This window comes from Procambarus clarkii, chromosome 17 (assembly GCF_040958095.1).
Source record: "Procambarus clarkii isolate CNS0578487 chromosome 17, FALCON_Pclarkii_2.0, whole genome shotgun sequence".
NCBI classification, from domain to species: Eukaryota; Metazoa; Arthropoda; class Malacostraca; order Decapoda; family Cambaridae; genus Procambarus; species Procambarus clarkii.
The window spans coordinates 49870179-49892910 of record NC_091166.1 but is presented as its reverse complement, the minus strand read 5'-3'; the positions used below and the strand labels follow the sequence as shown (position 1 = coordinate 49892910).

Here is a 22732-nt window from a genome sequence, read left to right as displayed (position 1 = left end):
ACTTGTTGGGGTGTCTATAAAATTGGTGTCAAAATGTTCATAAATTAATTCTTTAGAGAATACAGTAAATGCAAAAACAAAATAATAGTTATACTAGATTATGTGAGACAGATGGATATAAATTTTATGAATGGCAATTGGATGGCGCATTTTAGCATCATTGAAACATTTACTACTGAATTATAGCTGGGATATTTTAGCAACCTTGGAATGCAAGAGTGTTAAATATACTATTATGGGATAGAACAAAAACTGACAGGTTGAGGGGCTAGTACTCCAACTTAATAAGACAAACAATTTCTCCTTAATTCCTTATTCTTAACTTTAATTAATATTTAAACCACACTAAAATCTAGCATAATGTATCGAAGGTCAACTGACCTGTATATTGTTGTGTATCCTTAGCCACATGTAATATAAAGTGAGACAAATAATAAACAATTCAAATTTTTTAACACGGAATAATATTCCTGTGTAAAATCAAGCACTGAATATGATGAAATACCTTTTCTGGTGGTCCTTCATGAGCTTCCCAAGTCAAACACTTGTATAGTCATGCCTCTGGAAGATTTACTATACCTCCGAGGCCCACTCTTGTCTACCAAAAGTCCACGATCAATATCTCTCTCTGATGTGGGGTAAGCTTGAGGATCAAAGATCAACCAAAAACCAAGGAAAAAACACACCAGAAAGTATACGCACAAAAAACAAGCAATTACTTGAAGAAAATGAGGTAACTGAGCCAAACATTACCACTCCATGGGACAAAAGGAAACAGGAATGGGCTAGGATGCTACTGAGTGCCCATCAGAAAAGGGCCAAAATATATAAAAATTAAAATAAAGAAAAAGAACAAATAAGGAAACGGAATAAGCAGTCAGGCCTTATCGATGAGAAAACACAAGACGACGACGGCCCACACCTAGTCACACTCTCATAAAACCAGCGTTGAATGTAATGAAACACCAATTTCTAGGTGAGCTGGCTTTAAAGGACACCACAGTTTCAAGCAACCTATCCTCTGAATTGACAGTACGTTTTAATACTAAATGTAATAAGTACATTTCCTGACCGGTTTCAAGAAATGACCACAGAACTCCCCAATAATGTAAACATACAATGAAAATTTCATGAAACTAGCGCCAGCTTGCTTCAAAGGCACCTGGAAGCGAACATTGGGGGAAAGCCTCACGCAGGAAGGGGTAACAGGAATCCCCTCTGCAATAGAAGACCTTCCACAGCAGACATGAGGAACCATAAAGGGCCAAAAATGGAGAAATGAGCCCTACACCGACTCCTCACAATGCTCTTGAAACCCGACCAAAGAGCCATGGGGGTGAACCGTCAGTCCGTGCCCATCACTCTGGACAGAGTCCAAGAGAGAGACCCCCAAGAAGGGGCTGACTGGAAAGAAGAACCAGAAGCCTCAGCTGTGGTTCTTCTGGTTCTCTGGTTAAAGCCAGCAGTGGTTTGTTTTGTTTCACCGACTTTCTGGGTGCCTTCCTCAGTGGTGGTATACATGAATAACTTAACATATAAATGCCACTGCAGCCTGCACCTCTTGTAAGGGAGGCAAGGGGGGGGGGCCAGGTTTTTGCTCCGTTCCTCAGTAGGCCACAGAACTCCGTGACTGATGGGAGCTAGTAGTATGAAACACAATCAGAGATAGTGACTTCGGGGAGCTACAAGGAGCTTACTCCAGAATGAGCCCTAAAATTGAACATGAATTGTGAAGAAAATGAAAAAAAAAAAAACAGAAAAGCAGCAAAGGTGCAAAGGCAGACTGCCAGCTGACTGAAACCAAAATCCATAGAGATGGCAGAAATTGGTTTATTAATTAATTAGAAATTTTAGAAATTATTATTAGAAATTAATTAGAAAAAATTGGTTTATTAATTAATCAGAAATTAGAGATGGCAGATGGCAGAAAAACATGGACCAGAAAGACCAGAAATCCAGGGCCCAGTGCCTCCTGGGTTACCAAACCTCAGGACCAAAAAATCTAGTTGGAAATACCCAACATGAGATTGAGACCCAAGCAGAAACCCAAGGCTCTAGCTGAAATAAAACACTTCCCTGGTAACCAGGACTACCTAAATTGATGGGACACCCAATCCTGAGGCCAGAGGCCAAAGCAAGCAATAAATAAGAGGCACACATCCTAGCCAGTCCAGGTTAAACAAACTGGAGAAATAGGGAAAAACACCCAAAAGTCAAACAGCACAGGGGCTACTAGACAAGGAGGCCAGAGGAACATCAAGCTTGCAGACCTACAGGCAAATAGATGCCACAGCTACAGCCAGACCTACAAGACAACTGCTAATGTCAAGGAAAGCCAAGGCAAAATAATCGAGACAGAGCTCAAAACCCACAGCAGACAGCCTCAGGGGTTAAGGTAGAACTACTGAATATGCAACCCAGGAAACACCAGTTACACAGCCTGGGAACCAATGGACAGAGTCCAGGATCCAAAGGGCACATAACCAATAACCAGAAACAACTGGGTACCCAGCTTGGCAATGACTGGGCACCTAGTTCATTAACAACCATACACCCAGACTCCCTGGAAATAACCAATTCTACAGCCCAGGGACCACCAGGCATGAAACTCGGGAAACTATGAGCATATAACCTGGGAGCTGGTGAGCTTACAGCCTGGGAACCTCTGGTCACTTAGCCTGGTAACATCCACGCACATGGTCCAGAACATTTAGCCATACAGCCCAGGAAACATGTTGATTACAGCCTGATAAAGTTCCAAGCACACACAGCTCAACAACATGTAGGCATACCACTCAGGAACATCCTGGAGCAGTGTGCAAAACATCTGGAAACATATTCCAGGAAGAAACAATCACACATGTTACATGTTATGTGATCCACATAACATCCACATAGCCCAGTAACATTTGGGCACATTGCCCGGGACCATTTGAAAACACCCTGGCAATGTGGCAGACATAACACACACAATCAAAAAAAAGATAAAGAAAACAACAAAACAATGCCCCCAACAGAGCTAATGTTCTAAGGATAATAAAATACTACTTTGCTGATGGCCAGATGAGTAGTGATGAAGGGGCAGGGTGGCTGGAACTCCAGAGAACCTGGCTATATAACAGTTAGGGCATTTAACCCATGGGGGAAAATGCATTACTTTTTACCTCAGGGTACCTAATTTTCTTTAAGTGGTTGCTTATTCTATTATGTTTATTTTTTCTTGTGGATTTTTCTCCTTTTGGATTGATCTCTTATCCTCTAGTTCACTTCACCCCATAAAAAATGCTTGATTCTGGTCCAGACTTCCAAGGGCGATAGGCAAGGGTGTTCTTGCCTATGGAAACAGTCCTCCTTGCATGCCAATTATGGAACAGAATATGTTCTCAAAATTCAATGTATGGCAATCCTTACAGCAATGGCTTCATTCAATTGTTCACCATAGTTGTTTTTCTTTTGTACCTTTGTGTTCTTAAGCAGTTTCACCATTTGATCTCAAATGGTCCTAGTGGTTGCGAACCACTTGCACCATCTAGGTACATAACAGATCTTTCTTGTGTGTTCTTGTAAACACTGACACTCCAGAACTAACTTTTAATCAATTCCCCATATTTATCAAACACTTGTACAATTACTATCTAGACTGTGCTTACCCTAAATTCTGAAGATAAAAAAATTATTATTTTTCCATACCTTGTTCACATTGATGACATAAAATAGTTGTAACTAAAATATGAATCATTGCATATTTTAACTTAATGACCACATCTCTTACTCATACTTTAAGAAAACCATATACTGTATGTGCAACTTTATATATGGACACAGCCAAGGAGAATAATCCTATGCACCATGCACCTACAAGTTTACTTACATCGTGTATACATACATAATATATTGTAAGTCTTGTAAAGGAAACTGAATAAACCATTACTTGATGCAGTTGTAGATGATCCATGGAAGAACAGAAGAGGTGGAAAAGACATTTTTACTATTTTCAAGCAAGAAGGATCTTAAGCAAATGCTCAAACTCAGATAAGAAAAAATAATGCTGGAGTAAGTGAAGATACTGTAGTGACATACTATAGTAAGAAAGCCCATACAATTGAAGCTCTTGCCAGTAGTTCAACCATATACCACAATGTGAGTGACTTAAGCTTAAAATAATAGTAATTTGCACAAGGTAATTAAAAATTTTCTATGGAGTTTAAATACATGTCCTAAAATTGCAAGAATTACAGTATATGTGAGCTGTTAACTTTAAGAACATGGCAGAACGAACTATGCCAAAATATTTTTTTGAAAACAATCTTGCTAAATTTTATGAATAGATTACCAAGAGTTAAATGTACAAATCGCATTTTATTAAGTAAAATATAATATTACAATGTATTTGAGTTAAATGATTAATTACTGTTGGCAAACGTTTCAGTTTCTCACAAAGATTAATGGTCAAGTTTTCAACAACTGCAATTGTCACTGATACTGGAAATGTCTTATATAATATTGTGATCAAATTCCAACTCATTTGTTGTGATTATACAGTATGTACATTAACAAACACATACACAACTTAAATAATGAATTACAAAACCACAATATTTAAAACTAAAAGGGGGAAGAGAGTACAAGAGCCACATACACTACGTTGGCCCACCTCCACAACAGTTACCAACACCACCACCTCCACAACAGTTACCAACACCGCCACCTCCACAAAAAGCACCAACGCTGCCACCTCCACAAAAAGCACCAACACCGCCACCTCCACATAAAGCACCAACACCGCCAGGTATCCCAGAAATGAAGGGAAAATTCATACTTACGCATCATTATTATTGTACTCTGTGTTGGCATTTTCAGTGGTAGGACATTTTGGAGCAGCAGCAGGGCTATATGAGGAAGGGATTCAAGAAGTAAGAAATAAATGGAAAATAAAAAATGGCAAAAGAAAAAAATATATATATATATCCAGGAAGTACTGTATGAAACAAAAATTAAAAATGAGAATAAAAACTATAGTATAAAATGATAGCAAAACTAAAAAATAATAGTAAAACTAAAAAAAGTAAATAGGAAGAAACAAATATAAGAAACATAACTCAAACTAAGAAAAGATGCTAAAACTAGAAGTAAAGAAAAGATAGAGCAGATGCATGTTGCATACAACATAATGTGATAAAACAAGAAGGAAAGACACAAGAGCCAGGCTCTTATAAAACGTAAAAGTGTAAAAGGGTGTATTTGTACACGAGCAAACACAGCTACCAACTTCCCAAAAAACTTCACTCCTCACACAAAACTCTACAAAGTAACCTGTACTGTGAATGTTCTACACGAGCAGTAGTCTACACACTAAATTCTCTACAACAATAGATGTCTGCAGTGCAAATTACTCTATAAATTATGGAATAAATAAAGTTTACACAGAAAAAATACATTTGGTCAGTTTTCAAAACTGAAGCATTGTATATTGAGTTCCATATTTATTGGTTTGTATCTAAATTAATTAATAAAGATTTTAATTATTATTTATTTAGGGCCAAGTGTATAAAACTAAATTAATATATGGCAGGAGCAATAATCAAAATAAAGTAAAAGTACTTTACAGGTATTACAATTTACTGTTATTAAATTTACTGAAAAACAAGAGTGAAGCTGGTCATCATTTAGGTCAGATACAGTAGTTCAGATTAAAAGTAACAAAGTATTTAAGAAAATACACATAAGAAACAAAGTTATTAAGAAAATATACAATCAGTAACAAATGAGATTCATTAAAACACGAACACACCGCCTCTACATAATACTAACACCCGGTAAAAGTGAAAAAAGTTAGCAAGACAACTGGAAAACAACAACTCATGGTTCAGCTTTCTTCTTATATCCACTTTAGGGAAGACAAGCTTATATTATATACAGCAAGAGTAAGTGACGCTTTGTACCCCACACAATTATAGTAATTTGCAATGTGCCATTTAAACAATATACATAGTCAAGAAAATATTAAAATTTCACAAAAATACTATCTGCACTAGTTAATACATACAATGAATGTAGAATTTGGATGTCTTTCAGTCACCATATTGAATGTCATGTGAATACTCTCTCCTTAGCAACTGCAACCAGGTGACTTAATTAAACTGCATCACCACATTTACATAATTAAGTCACTTGTTCATTTGTTATATTAAGTGTTTTATACGGTGGTAAAATCACAATTATTTCTAAATAATTCCTTTTTTTGTAGAAATTCAGTAAATACACCAAAGATGAATGGCCAAATTTGAGTGTATAAATAAAGCACAAGAAATATAAAACTAGGCAAAGAGAATATTTTAAGTATTATTTGTATGAATATGTAAACAGCCAGAAGTACAGACATTAATATGCTACTGTACCATTGTTTGATTTGTAGAAAACAAATGTGGAAGGATGAGGATAACCCATTACTATATTACCGCAAGATTATGCGAAAAGAATGGGGGATAAGAAATTAAAAATACAAGATATCAGCTGAAATTTAACATTTCATATTAAATACTAGTAAGACCTGGTCACCAACAGGATATTACAGGAGTAAACAATGCCTGAAGTCGAGTTCTTGAATTACTACTTTATAAAACCCAACTGTTAACTACAACACAAACAACATACCTCTCAACACATTACATATGAAAACAGTTTGTCTGTTATTCCTTACTCTTTTTGTTCTTTCTTGTCATTTACTGTTTCCTCAATCCTGCTTCTCCTCTTGTGATTATCTAACGTGGGCACCATTTTTAAATCTATTTTCTTGGAGCAAGCAAGTGATAACCACAATATTACACATCATACATAAAAAAAAATTAATAAGTCTTTTAGTAAATGATCTGAAAATTCTTGCTGGGTAACTGAGTTCACGGGTGTGACTGGCATTAGACTTCCAGCCAAAGACTGCAGTCATTAAAACTTACAGGTGTTGCATCTAACTAAAAGGCCTAAATATTACAACCTTCTCAGTAAGAAGAAAAGGAATTGCCAATATAACAAATGATAGAAGAATTGTGTTTATTAACCATCTCCCTGCTTTGTGCGCCCCTTGAGGGACTTGAAGTAGAGGGGGGTAGAAATAGCCTAAGCTACTCTATCCCTTTCAAATGTATTTTTTCTTGTCTCAATAAACATACTTGAACTTGAACTCCCTGCATCAGACACACTCGAGGGACCAACAAGCAGCAGACATTCCTCGTGAAAAATGAAATTTTTTAGATACAATACCATACTAAGAAAGTGTCCCCCTTTCTGCAATGTTTGGCCAAACATCTGATCTTCTCAACATGAGTTTTGACGTGGTGTGTACACCCATCTAACAAAGACACATGTAAATGTCACCTATTGTGCTTCATTTAAAAAAAGAAAACACAAACACCTATTCTACAAAAATGTATACATCATTCAGTTATTTTAATGTTGAAAGAAATATACTGTACATATAATTACAAATATTAAGGTTAATTTATATGTAGGGAAATAGTTGAATTTGGTTGTCAAAAATATTTTTGGCACTTATGCTTACTGACTGAATTTATGATATTCTTAATCTTGGAAACCTTTTTTGTTTAAGATTTTTTATCGTATATTTGAAGAGAGTGAATGTTTTTCATAACATAAATGAACTAAAATAGATTTTCAACCCTTCTATTTTGACTCAATTTCCAGTCTGGTTACCATTAAAAGCTGAAGTAAAAAGGGTTAATAAAATAAATAAAAATATACCTGTAATTTACAAAGACAAAAGAAGTCTTGACCCCCTTAAAGAGTGGTTATCAACATACGTTGATGTAAACTATTATTGTCTGGGTTTGACAGCAATGATGCAAATATGGATATAATAGCACTAAATGGATGTGCTTTCATTTCATGATCACTTGCTATATAGATGTGGTTATCACTGCAAATGTTTACTATGCCAATGCAGTAATCATGGTATAAAATCCCATTATAATTACATGATTGGTATACCATTTAAGTTCAAATAGTTTTCACAACTCTCTATATCATTGTAATGAAGTATACCAGCTCAATCAATCACCATTTGAACATAACAGTAAACAAACAACAGAAGGCCTATTAACCTATATGAGGCAGCTCCTATTTATAGTGTGGATATAAATAGGAGCTATGTCATATGAGGATATATATAGGCAACAGTTCCTATTTATATGCTCCCAATTTATATGCTCACATGTGGGCCAATAGACGTTTTGTAGTTCCCCCCTAGTTCTTACTGATACCAGGTCATTCTCCTAAAATAACAGTACACAGTAACTACTTCGTGGTGAGTACCAAAATGTAGTGATATGCCACCAGAAACTTGACTTTTGTACCATTGAATTTGGGCAAACCTGATGTTTTTTTTTAATCACAACATATATATTTTTGTCATTATATTAATATATATAAGACCAGACTTAACCTAACCTAGGCCTATATATAGTACAGTACATATAGTGTACATGCTATACTAGGCCTAGGAATGTTTAAGTTTGGTTTTTAGCTTAATTTTTCTACACTATCAAATTAATAGTACAAAAGGTGGTTTACTGGTGGTTCATTGCTACATATTGGTACTTGCAACCAAATAGTTACTTCAAGTACTATCATTGATTGATACAGACATACAGGTACATGCATTCATTTATCCATTGATACATATGTTTGTTCACTGATACACACATTTGTTTATTCAGTCATTCATACATTTATTCATTGATATATACATAATCAGTACTCATTCAATGAATGTATATAAATACATTCATTCATTGATACCTTTATCCATTCACTGATACATACTGAACAAATGTTCATTGATATACATACATATACTATATACACATATATACATTTCTGGAGACACAAGTTTTAAGCATACCATAGTTATTAACATAGTGTTAGCTTCTTGTCCACATGAAATTGAGTCTTACCCAAGGATGACAATACCCATACTATCAGTAGGCCTATATATAACCCACCTAGCCCTTACCATTTTGAAGACAAAAAGAAAATAAGGCTCAAACCTGATATAATGGCCAGTAACAGTTGTTCTTGAACTCACCTAGTTGTGCTTGCGGGGATTGAGCTTCGGCTCTTTGGTCCCCGCCTCTCAACTGTCAATCTACTGGTGTACAGCTTCTTGAGCCTACTGGGATGTATCATATCTCCATTTGAAACTGTGTATGGACTCTGCCTCCACCACATCACTGCTTGTGGTTGGATGCAAAACATTTTTGACAAACAGGTTAAGATACCATAATGGAGAGATAGGAATGTCCTGAGAAATGTGCGTGACAAAAGCTGTGTTCACTCCACACAAAACGAAGTGTTCCCAAATACTCACTGGAAAGCCTTCACCACAACAAATAACAACTGTTACATATGAAACTTAAGCCAACTAGACTGATTATAAAAGTGAATCTTACTAGAACAATAATTCTCACTAAATGAGAAATTATTGTGAAAAATTTAAAGCATTAACTTTAAATTTAGTGAATAATCAATGAACAATACCCAGCTGGGTATTCAAATAAACAATATTTAGCTGGCAAATTGTAATGTTATTTCTGATGGATGTACAAGTGTACATATTTGATTTTCAATTGCCTCTCAAATAATAGGAATAATTAAATAATTACCTTAAAATAATCTTACAACAGCACTACACAAGATCATTTAGAATTGTGGTATTCTATACATTCACTACCTTATGAAATTCTAATATTGAAAATTGCTGGTTTGAATTGAGTTACAGTTTGTATAGTAAGCTAATCATGCCATTAGTACTCTCCCATTCATCTAGGCTCATCAGCTAATGATTCTTCTCTGACTAACTATACATATTTTGTATTCCCTAAGTGCTCTGAGTGGTGGATATCATCCACTCAGTGCTCATTCATTGGATTTAATATTGCTGTAATTTTATTTCATGATTTTCATTGAAAAAAATATCACTTTTATGCTATGACTGCACCAAATTCATAATAACTATCATTTTAAGAAATAAAATAGTTAAACTAATTAAAAACCAACTATATAATTTATAAAAAAAAGACAAAAGTATATTTATATAAAGAATTAAGCTAATATATTATGCATTTAATATATCAATATAATATAAAGTTTACTGCAACTAAAGTGATACATTATGCACAGGCTACTTTAAATAAATATATAACTAATTTGATTTCCAACAAAATATTTGTATGTTAACCAAAATCATAATAGAATGATACATTAAATTAATGAGGCATGAGTTCGATAGCACTGTATTGCTCCAAAATTACACAAAAATTACTTTGTTTTTCAAAACAATTTGCCAAAAGCACATAAAAAAAAACTAAGCTCTCTTAGATCTACTTGGCATAAGTTTTCCTTTATATTGTTAAGCACTCAGAAAACACACTCAAGATCACTTCACTCTCAAAACGTCAACATACCTGCTCACTACCGACACTGGTCTGTCTTCTGGCCTATAATACACGTCAATAATTGAGATGTGACACACTCAGGCATGCTAATTATTTAAGCTTCACAATAGCTTAGCTCGAAAATTAGAAAATATCATTAGCCATCTACAGCAGCATATAAATATATCGCAAGATTTTGTTAGTTTCACAAAATAAATTTTAGCAAAGGTTAAAAAAAAAAACTGCTTAACATGCACTAGCAAAGAAAAAATAAAGTATAGGAATAATAAAATATATAAAATATTTGCATGCAATATATAATTATATTGCTCAAATTTCTATAAACTATACTGAAATGACAGTTAAGGACAGAGACTTGCAAATCATCAACAGTTAAATAATGGCTGGACTATAAATTTAAGCTAGACCACTGATCCCTCATTTTATAAACTACTTTACCATGATTACAAATTAAAAAAACCAACATAGGAAACTTAACATACCTCAAGAGATAAATACTCTATATCCAAAGCTAACAAGGAAATATTGCACCATGATTTAACATGGTTTACAAAACAACAAATTAAGCGCTACCATTAACGATATACTGTACTCCTAATTGAGTTAATTAAATTTTATAATACCAATTTAGATTAAAGGTTAGCAAGCTTATAATGTGATATTGCCTTGGTTAAATACTCTTCAGAATTATTTAGTTGATAAACCATGGACACTAAGGAGCCTCTCTGAGATACACACAGTGGGTACACTAAAGCCCAAGGTGAGCCTAACCTACACTCTCTTATGTAAGTGTATAAACCCTACACTCCATTAATGTTAGTATTTATGTTCATATACTATAAAAAAAGTCATATAAACCAAACATTCATAGTTTATGGTACTAGCTCAGAGGAAATAAGCCTTTTATATTCAAATTACAATGAGGGAGCGAACCTATGTCTGGGATGATTCCAGACGCGCCTTAGTCGACTGCACCACAACATGGTAAACGAATTGCAACCTAGTGTGCTATTGCCTTCAAACGGCTCCCGCAGCTTCTCCGAAGTACAGATCATGTTCTGAAGCTCTAAACCAGAGCTTGGGTGCATGGGGAATTGTATAAAACCCCGGTCTGTGCTTCGGAGAAACTGCGGGAGCCTTGTGAGGGCAGTAGCACTCCAGGTTGCAATTCTTTTATCATGTCATGGTGCAGTCGACTAAGGCTAATCTGTGATCAAATTACAATCATTTAAAGGACTAGCTTGACAAAATCTACAATTAGAGGAAACACTGAGTATAATTTTATAATGCTCATTAGACAAGCAAATCATGCACCTACCTCTGCAAGGCTGCTAAATCTAGGTATTTGTTCAGCTCATTTTAAATCAGGAATATATATTGCATCAATATAAAGCATAGCATGCATGTATATATGAATGATGTTTTTATGTATAGTAAGCATGAAGAAGAGACCTGTTAAGGTTCACCCACAAAATATATTTAGGTCCAGAAGTTACAGGTTTATATTCATGAATTTGCTTCATATGTCATCTTGTAGTTTTAGGCCTAGGCTCCAAATGACCCTGAAAATTATGTTGCTGTATGCCAAAGAATGTGAGCAGAAGTCAAGATGACAAAGAGCATCAGAGTGGACAAAGTAGCTCCCCACTCTTCACCCCATGCCTATTTTGCCCTTTACCCCCCATGCCTACTTTGCCCTTCCCCCATGTTTCCTATTTTGAAAACCCTGAAAAAATGATGTTAATATAATTATAAAACCTTTATAATAACAACAAAAGTGTATATAACAGAAACAAATATATTCAGTATGAATAGCCTCAGATCAAGGGGGCCTACAACTGCCCAAGCTCCAGAAAGCAAGGGCAGGCTCCTATGGCTGTGTGGATTGTAAGAGGAATAAATGAGGAACAGAAGAAGCTGGAAGTGGTTAAAGCCTTCAATGAAGGAAAGTTTGATGTGCAAAATTCATGAGATTCAAAGATGAAAGTAAATTATAAGTGGAATGGAGCAAATGGTATATGAACAAGAGTATGAGAAAATGAGAAAAGAAAACAGTATGCCTATTAATGAATAAATAATGGCATTGGGCAACAAATAACTGTGTATTGTAGCTGAAGGGGCTTGAGTGTGAAATTTTAATTTACAAGAGTATAGGTGGTGACTGTGACTGCTGCACGATTGCTGCACAAAAGTGTGCTGGTGCAGACTCTTATGCATGATTCTGAAATAACACTGAGGTATATCCTATCCTATCCTGGTTTGAACATGAAAATTCAAGAATTAGAGAAGAAATTGAAAATCTGAAAGCATGTGTAGCATTAAGAAAATAAAGCAAAAACCTTACCACCTTAAATGTCATGGGCTTGTAGAATGAATGGATGATGGTGGGTGCTCCTTAAGAGGAGGAGAAGAGAGGAGCCGGGAAGATGAGAGGACACGAGTAATTGTGTAAAAAATTGAGGACAGTGTGTGAACAACAGTGAATATAGTATGGAATAAGGCTGGGTGGAAGCATTTATAATGAAGAGAATGAATGTACAGTATGTGCTTATTCTACTCCATATAGGACAACTCATGAATGGTACTGTGCTCTCATTCATATGAAGCAGTGGGTTGTTGCTATGACTACTGGAGAGAGGTGGTGTTTGTTCATACATGATGCTCTGCTGTATAATGTAAATGAGGAATGAATAAGTTATACTTCATATCATTTGCATGTATAAATATGCAAAGTTTAATTTACAATTTTCATGCAAAAATAAAGTTCAAATAATAAAACAGCAAGTTTTTTGAAAATTCTAAATATGTGAAAATTCAGAATGTTTTTTGCAACCAATTATCTTTGACTTTTTGAGGTTGTACTATGTGTACTGTTACAGTATGTACTGGGTTATCTAATACAAAAAACTAAACTTCATAAAATCAAAAAGCTATTTAAATCTTCCGTGTCAAGTACAGTATGCTCAGATTCACTTCAAAATCTACCACACTTGTTGCCGTGGTTGGAGCCCCGTACAGTAGGGATCGTCTCTGAGATACACACAGTGGGTAATCCAACTCCCAAGGTGAGCCTAACCTACACTCCCTTAGGTGTGTACTCATTTATGCTCATACTCATACTGTATACTATAAAAGAATGATTATGATTATTTTATAAATATAAAATACACACACACACATATATTAACAGCAAAAAACAAAAACTTACCTTTTATATTTCTGTTATATCTGAATAAGTGAAGATATAAAGGTACATCAGGCATTAATCTGTTTGTATTAAGTAACAAATAACTCACTCTCTTTGTTATTATTAACTGTTGAAATGTCTTACCTGGGGATTAGAGGAAGGGGTTCACCCTCTTCGTCTATGAGAGTTCCGCCAGCATTCAGAAGGTAGCGGTGATGAAGAGAGAAGAGTGCATGACGACACGTGGTTGGGGTGTCCTTCTCGGCCCCATCCCCATTTTTGAGCGGAGCAAATTCATCTTCACGTATTACTTCCCACACTGCTAAGGTGCTGTAGAATACAGAATAATATAAATAAATTACTTCTTGATGATTATAAATGTATTACAGTGGGATTCCAATTCTATATGAAAATTTTATGTGACTCACTTTAACTTGATAACATAATTATATCTGTTAAAACATTATATGTCTAATATGATTGTCTACCACGAAGGTTAGTCATCATCATAAACCAATATCCCATTGTTATAGGGTGGAGAGGTATTAACTTGGAAATGATGGGAAGCATTATCTTGCAATTGCAAAAATATAATTTAGACAACCATCTATTCACTGTATTTTACACAATGCACAGCATCATAGAGTACAGCACCACAACACAACAGCAAATCATCCACAGCAGCTCCCTACCACTTCATAAGATAAATCGTATGCTGCTCCTTTTGTAAGTTCTCAGACAAACATATCACATGCACATTTAAATCCAAAGAACAAGATGACCATGAGAAAATATTGAGGATCAAACCCGCATCCCAATGGGATTGAATGTGCATTCAGTTCATCTTTTGGCAGTGTGGCTGCCTAGCCTTGTTACTTATAACTGGTTGAACAGACCACAAAGTACTGACAATAATGCACAGAAAAACCAAGAAGATATTTTAATTCTAAGATTGTATAGAATATTATCAATAAATTGCCTACTTTCAACTTTGTGGTTTTCTACATCCCTACTTCTTTTCATGTACTGTATACACCCACTTTCCTCTTCCTCACCTCACAGGCTCAATACCAGCTCCTCACATACTTAATCCCCACTTTCTCCCATACTCACATACTCACTCCCTCACACATTCACTTCCCACTTCCCCCATACTCAATCTCAGTACCTATGATTACTGAATATAGTAGTAGACATCCATCAGTCTCAGGAGACTATAGAGTTGCGCTCTGGTTGTTGGTACTGAGATTGAACATAACAGCACTGTAATTAAATAGCACCAAAATATAAAACTCACTTTGAGAACTGAAAGACATCAAAGACAAACTTCTCCATCTTGATGCCATTAGGCTTTTCTGGCTTAATGCTCTTGCCATCAGAGTTGACCATGACAATCTTCTTCTTGGCCACGTGATGATGCATGCTAGCTTCATAGTCACTGCAAGAGACAAGTACTGTAAATGCTAGAAAACTACTTATGGTACAAGCTTTGATTCCCAGCTTAGTCAGAACAATGACCTGTTCAGGAACAAGTTGCTCCAGAAAGTATTGATAATATAACTTTTTAAAAAATATACAACACTGCTTTATTATTTTTGCGAATCTCATTAGTTATTTTTATTATTTTAAACTGTTGAAAAGTTTGGAGAAAATAATGATCATCAAGCTGCACTGTTTTACATAATTTACACAACTTTAATTCTTCCATTACGACTATTGGATCCACCCGAGAGCATCAAAGTCAACCTAAAGGACACAACTCTCAGGCTAATCCCATGTGATATGTTTTTACTTTCCACAAAAGTACTTCTGTAACCTCTACTGATCAATGATATCAGTCCTGTTTTCGCATGCTATTCCCCAAGTTGTATATTCTTTTAAGTACAGTATGATGATTTTATGGTAAAGTGGAAGCTGTATAGGTGGAAAGCAAGCCTGCAGTCCTGCCTCTTGGATAAAGAGGATACAACTCTTGGATAAAGAAATTAATGAGCCAGTCACAACATTTGGTTTTAACCTTTTTAATTCAAACAGATGGTTGTTTAGATTAATAAACTAAACTTGAAATCCCAAACTGACTAAGAAAAAATAACACACTACAGAAGGAACAGAATGGATAAAAAGAAAATGCTCTCAAAAGGGGTTAAACAGTGCTATATAAAATATATATCAATTTATATATTCATTGTACAACTCTAACATGTAATACTTAGAAAGCATATTTTTAGGAAAGGCTACTATTATACAGTACACTAAACACAACACTACACAAAACATATAAAACACACCACTCACTGAAAACTCTCAAAAGGGATGAATGATACAGGTAATTAAGCATGCGTATGCAGTATATTGTTAATAGTGATAATACTGCTTGAGGACCATTCAATAACTGTACTCAATATGCATCACAAATGTTGCCAGGTATTGGAAACATGCAGGTCTCACAATCATCCAATACTTATGGACAATCGCCTGTGTAGAGATTACAGTACTCAACAGCCATTGGGGAGACCCCTGGCCTCTTAGGTTCAAATCCTTGAGGAGTTGCAGTTTATAGTGATAACGTTGTTTGTGGTTCGCTCAAGCTTAACACACACAAACACACAAGTAAATTATGTGAAAAGGCTTTAAAGAACTCAAAGAAATAGATGTATGGGTGGTTCTGGATAATAAACTGTCACCCGTTTATTAATGGGCGAAGGAATTTTATCCATTATAAGGAGATCAAAATTAAGCCAATATGTTTTTCATTCAGATTTGAGAGTTTATTATTTTAATATTAATAAAAATTTATTATATATATACTGTATAATATATACAGTATATATATAATATATGTATATATCAATAAGATGTATGTATCAATGAATGTAAGAATAATATCAATGATATATATGTATCAATATATGTAAGCACAATGTATCAATGAATTTAATACAAAATTGAGACAAAACTATATAATATGTATACAAAATTTCACTGAATGTAACATTTTTGGCTGTTATAAAATGGAAGCACACACTGCCACCAGCACAACACACACACACACACACTGCCACCAGCACAACACACACACACACACACTGCCACCAGCACAACACACACACTTCACACTGCCACCACCACCACAACACACACACACTTCACATCACACCTCTGTACTCACCCACTGCAAATGCAAGGAATTGGAAAAGAACAGAATTAGTAACTGTTACTTTTGCCTTGCATTAATATCATATCTAAGTCAACTTCCTGAGCAAAGGTTCAAGCTACACTATGACAAATCCAATTTATACATAATTCATTGGAAAAACATGTACTGTATTACTATAAATGAATCAAATAATACATGTAATAGTATCCACTTTATATATAGTCTTAATTTTTGTCAATTCAATAATCAGCAAACTGAACATATAAACCACATATATGATGAAAATATCTTCTAAATAGTCTAAATAGAGCAGTCTAAACACACACAATCTACTTTTATCTTGGTGTTTATGTACATAAATTAAAGCATATTTAAATGTAATATATCAGCAAAGACATACGCAGATGAAGAGTTACAATAACGTGGCTGAAAAAATGAGTCGTCTCTTCAATTTCTAGTGTGTGGTTTGGTCAACAAAAACATGCATTTTGCTCAATATATATTTTAGTGATTACTGCAGTCTAATTTATGTACCAATGCTTCAAGTAATTCCAGTTCAATATCCATTGCAACCTGCCATTCTGTTGTTCGATTTTCAAATTTTAATCCACAAGTTTGCCTCACAATTTTATCCAATGTAAGACCATTTTATAAATTAATAGTTCTTAGGCTGTATTGTATGATACTGTATGATTACACGATTAATATCTGATCCAATAAATAAAATGTACTTGTGTAATTGTAAAAAAACCTATACTTCAATTTCATGTTTAAATAATGTAGATACTGTATTGTAAAAGAAATTAGTTTTATCTTGATCATACATTAATCCTCTTACTCAATTCTTGCAAATTAATGTTTCACATTCAACTTTTGGATACATACGTAACTGAAAACTAACAATAAACTTTGCAAACTAATACTGTATAAACAATTGAATACTTACTACACAACTTTTTTCAAGAAATCTGTAGTGAAATAATGGTTACAAATGTTGCCAGCTGAGAATGTGAGCCTTCCATCAGGGTTTCGTTTTTGAGCTGTCTTTAGGGTAATTTCACTGTACTCCACTACTTGATAGATGCCATCAACCTTACATACCACACCTGAAGAAAAATTCATTATGCTTCTTTACAGTACTGTAGTATGCAAACCATAACAATATTATTGTATTCCTGGTAATGTACAGTTAATTTATAAGTTTTAAGACTTGGATGCAAATAAGGTTTGGAAAAATTTACCATTTATACAATAAACTACTTAAAAATATAACACTTTACTTGCACTGGTGTATGAGGTTGTCCTTGCTCTTAACCCTAACTGCATTATGGTAAGATAAACGCAAAGTACAGAAAGAGCAATCTACCCCCTTTGAATGTCAGCCAGTTTGAACGTTGACTTTTACACAATCTTAACATATTGGCTCTGACACAAAAAAATTCTCGGACTAAAATACAAGGAGAGACTACATCTGGTAATATTTCTTATTTACTTTAAATCACACTCTTAAATGAGTTAAATATGACAGTTTTGCATTACTCAATAGTCAGTACTGAGATTTATTGTCATAAAAGATTTCAATAACCCAAAGGAATACAGTAAACAAGCTATTACTTACCAACTGCCTCAGTTGGGAAGGCCTTTTCTACAACTTTTGCTCCACAATTTGCTCCTTTAGAAAGGCAGTAGCCAATGAAGATTGGATCTGCCATCTTGACTAGAATGTTATCTACACAATACACATGAACGTATTTAATTCCTCGACGCTCCATATCTTCTAGCACATTCTTCTCCTGTATGCATATGGGCACAATGATTTTGTCACTCATTATAGAAAAACATTATTACTCTTGTAATTTATCTATAATCCACAAGGCTAAATGATAAAGATTATTACTATATGCCAATTGTATAAAATGATTTGTAAGTAAATAAACAGTTAAATGAAACAATATACTATATAGAGTATATATTTCACATTCTGTTGTTTATAGAAGGAAATATTATATAACATTTCACAGTACACTAAAGGAAAAAACACACTTTTCTTACCGAGCAACACTATAATGAGAAAATACTGACCCTGAGTGCTCTGTAGAGCCCACCATTGCCATCAGGTGCACGGGCCACCTTGTATGGCGACTCCAAGATAATCTTCCCATCAAAGGTAAAGCAAGGCAACATTCCCTGTTCAAACACCACCAGGTTCTCCTTCTCCAAACCAAAATAATGGTTACGAGCAAAGAAATCCATGGTGGGCTCCTTGGTATGCTCGGAGGTCATGATGTACCATGGAATGTTTCCACACTGAAACAATAGTCAAGAATTTTAGACACAACTCATACATATACACAAGAAAAGAAAGGAAATTGACAACATTTCCCTCCGTTCTGGACACTTATCAAGTCATGTGGATTATTCTCTGTCAAGAATTTCATCTATTAATTTCAGAACAAAAGTTTATCTACAGGAGAAACATTAATTTATGATTAAGGCAATAAATTTATAAAATTGTGTCATTTAAATGGTGGGATACCTTGCCATGCTTCTCCTTAGCAAGATGTTGAAGCCTCAGTATTCTTTCTGCCTGGAGCTGGTAAAGAGTCTTCGCAGATGGCAACTTAACATCATACATGCCTTTGGGATAGTCGACGCCAAGTCTAGTGCCCTGTCCACCTGCCAGCAGGAGCACTCCCACATGCCCTGCACTCACTTCACGCAGACCTAAAATACAGTGTAAAGAATTTACATTTCTTCCTGTTTGGAGTAGTGTTTAAATAATTTTCTCAATGCTTATAACTGCTTACTTTGATGTTCTCATTAAAAAATCTTAGGTAAATTATGTTATTTATTATTATTTTTCAAGATAGTTGTTGACCAGTCAATACTGACTGACGTTTTCACAATACAACTCCTTGCCCAACAGTAAATGGTCTGGCCATCTTGTGGCTCAGCTCAGTGATACATAAAATGTTTATCATCTTTTTTACACAAACCCCCAGAACACAAATGAATTACAATACCAAGTTTTGTCCCTCAACTGAATTACAGTACCAATTTCTGAGCAGGTCATTCTAACTGAAAGCAAAAGGTAAACAAAGTAAATTTGCAATAATAAACTGACCTGCCTCCTCATAATCAGTGATTTTCTCAAGTGGGGTACGCGTGACAGATCCATGCATCTCCGCTGGGATGGGCTGCATTCTTTCGTCAAGCTTCGTCTGCTCCTCATTGAGAGATACTACCGTTCTTTTGTAAAATCCACATACCTCATCGTAGTCCAACCTGTAGCATAGGTTGGATCCAGTACTAGCAAAAGCCTAGTTTTTCTTTAAACTACCATAAAACCCTACACAGAATGGTGGTTAAGATTAAATAATTTAATAGAATTCAAGAATTAAGTGACTGCTGTGAGGAATAGTATCCAAGAGGCCTGCAAGTTGCTGAAAGTAATAAGTATGTGTACAAAAAATCATCTACACTCAAAGATCTGATATTAATATCCAAGAATACAGTACACGGTTAGCCCCACCCATCTGTTTCTGAAATGACCTCTGTGGCTCTATCATAAAAACAGCACATTTGAAACAGGATTTACAAACTTAAATCAACAATAATTTGTACTAAAAACTAAGCCCTCAACATGTTATATTTATTATCTAATGTTTGCCTCTATTAAGTTTAACATTTTTTTGTCGGTTTTTAACATTGGTAAGATACTTTTTATTTTCTACTTCTTTGTAAACTTCCTTCATTCAAAGGAAAAGCTTCAATTAGAGGTCATAGTTTATTAATCCAGTTTTGCATTAATTAGTTTTTCTTTCATTAATAATTCATTAATTTTGATCTTCAGACTCATTAAAGACCTTGTATGTTTTTTTTTGCCTGGTTTCTTCCATAGACCCCATGTATTGATGTTACATTCGGGGTCAAATGGAACTTTGTCTGAATTATGACCACTGTGTCAGATGCAACTCTTGCTGTATCTCTGACTCAAGCCTTGAGAATGATTGAGCTGCTGTGCAGAGTTTGATCATTGTTGTAATCTAACACAACTGTTATTCTCAACAATAGAAACCCCAATACAGTTCATACTTCACATCATTCATGAAATACATAACATGGACAAAGTTGTTTTATTCCCCCCCCCCACCCCCTACCCTGCAGGTGGTCACATTTTCTTATATGGCAAGAGTTTTATGCCACATTTTCATTTCTGAAATGGACCTTCAATAACAAATGCTGACTGGAATATTTTAACCAAGAGATACATATTCTAATTCTTCTATTTTAACATAATGACTGTCAGCCTTTACTTGGTGTACTTCACTATTTTTTTTTTTAATTAAAGAAGAGATTGGGTTTCTTTTCACTTGTCTGTAACAACCAATTTAAAATGTCTCTTCGTCGCTCTTCACTGCTCAACTGTATTGTTCACTGGGTACCTGAATTGTACCTCTATGGTACAATTGTACCTGAATAGACGACATATCCTTTACAGCCCAGTTGGTCTGAAAATTCTTGCAGAAAATTGTCCATTTTTTCTCGAAAAATTTCACTTTTGTTCTGGCAATATAGTATTTCTTATAGCTGAACAACTGTGGACTTCTGATGTACATACAGTGTTCTCTGATTGTGCTTCCCTTTCCATCACAGCCCATTAAACCTATTTTTTGGTCCGTTTTTTTTATTCTATCTTGGTTTTACACATGATATGAATTATCTCACACACAGACAGACAGACAGGAGAAAAAAAAAAGAGGAGAGAAAGCAACATGGCCATTACCATGAGGCTAGCCAGGCAGGCAAACAAGGGATGGGACATACTCGTTGAGGTCATTGTAGAGCGTCCTCTTGTTGGCCTCGGTGAGCACGTCCCAGAACTGGAGGAGGTGTTCTTGGCCGTGGGCAGCCAGACGCTGACGCAGGTTCACCAAGTCCATCATTGTGATCTGTAACACAAAGACCTCGCGTTAGTCCTCTCTCACACACCCCTTCACCATCATGTTATCACCATTGTAACGGTTGTATTGTTACGTAAAGTATGGTGACAATAAACACAGACATTAAAAGAATATATATATATATATACTTGGTACATAATTGTCCATGTAGCACGGGCTATGGTGAGCCCGTTTTTCCAGTTATTATTCGCTACTCTGCTGCTTATATGCTCGGACAACACCTCACCGTTCTCCAAAGGTTGGCAGGAATGTTAACTGGAAGTAGGGAAAGGTTTGGGTTCCATAATTAGTACTAAGAATAGCTTTGCTTCTCTCGTTAGGCTAATGCGTTTGGAGCGAGTATATTATTGGGATAATCTACTGCCTACACCATGATGACTGATCGCTGTGAATCATGCCAAGTTACGAGACTATTGTGATATACATCATACTACCCCTGTTACGCATGACTTTACATGAAATTCTTGTGATATACGTGAATCATATCAAGTTAAACCTCCACTTTCTAACGTTGCGGTCAGAGAACGGGACCATCCTGATATTGAGAAACTATCGTAATAGGTCTACCCGGCCTATTTTACCACCTCACCCTAAGTAACGACCTCCACGTAAGTATTTTAATATACGACCTTTTAATATAATACACATAATTGCGAAATGTTTATTTCTTGATGAGTAAAAGTGAGTGACGCGGCTAGAACAAATAACCCTGAACTATGAAAAATGAATTTAGGGGTCGCAGGAAATCTCTAGAAGAAAAGAAATAATAAAGTGTTGTAGGTTCCATTCCTGGAATACATGAGTGCCAGCTTGAGAGGTTGAGAGTGCGTGTTTGTGTGATGTTTCTTGGTTGACAGCTGGTTATGTGGGGGCTGGCAGGCAGGTTGGTCGGGTTGCCGGCGGCGGCGCTACGTGTCTGACCTTGTCATCTTCAGATGAAAGTGAGACTACAGTTACA

General features: G+C 35.3%; 1 protein-coding gene across 13 annotated transcripts in view; it reads right to left on the bottom strand.

The window, feature by feature from the left end:
- mmy (UDP-N-acetylglucosamine pyrophosphorylase mmy) overlaps window positions 1-22732 on the bottom strand; it is a 117466-nt gene that overhangs the window by 13066 nt on the left and 81668 nt on the right. For 7 of the 13 annotated variants that reach the window (XM_069326013.1, XM_045765606.2, XM_069326011.1 and 4 more), the window contains 10 exons: window positions 21638-21762; window positions 19935-20095; window positions 19347-19534; window positions 18893-19117; window positions 18429-18603; window positions 17757-17916; window positions 14951-15091; window positions 13798-13983; window positions 10476-10508; window positions 4824-4889 (listed from right to left, as the gene is read on the bottom strand). In XM_069326013.1, coding sequence (XP_069182114.1) covers window positions 4824-4889; window positions 10476-10508; window positions 13798-13983; window positions 14951-15091; window positions 17757-17916; window positions 18429-18603; window positions 18893-19117; window positions 19347-19534; window positions 19935-20095; window positions 21638-21756 — 1454 coding nt within the window. In that variant the 5' untranslated portion in view covers window positions 21757-21762. Of the gene's footprint in view, window positions 1-4823; window positions 4890-10475; window positions 10509-13797; window positions 13984-14950; window positions 15092-17756; window positions 17917-18428; window positions 18604-18892; window positions 19118-19346; window positions 19535-19934; window positions 20096-21637; window positions 21763-21902; window positions 21927-22732 lie in introns of those variants that run through there. The other 6 variants (XM_069326010.1, XM_069326019.1, XM_069326020.1 and 3 more) reach the window with 5 other exon arrangements.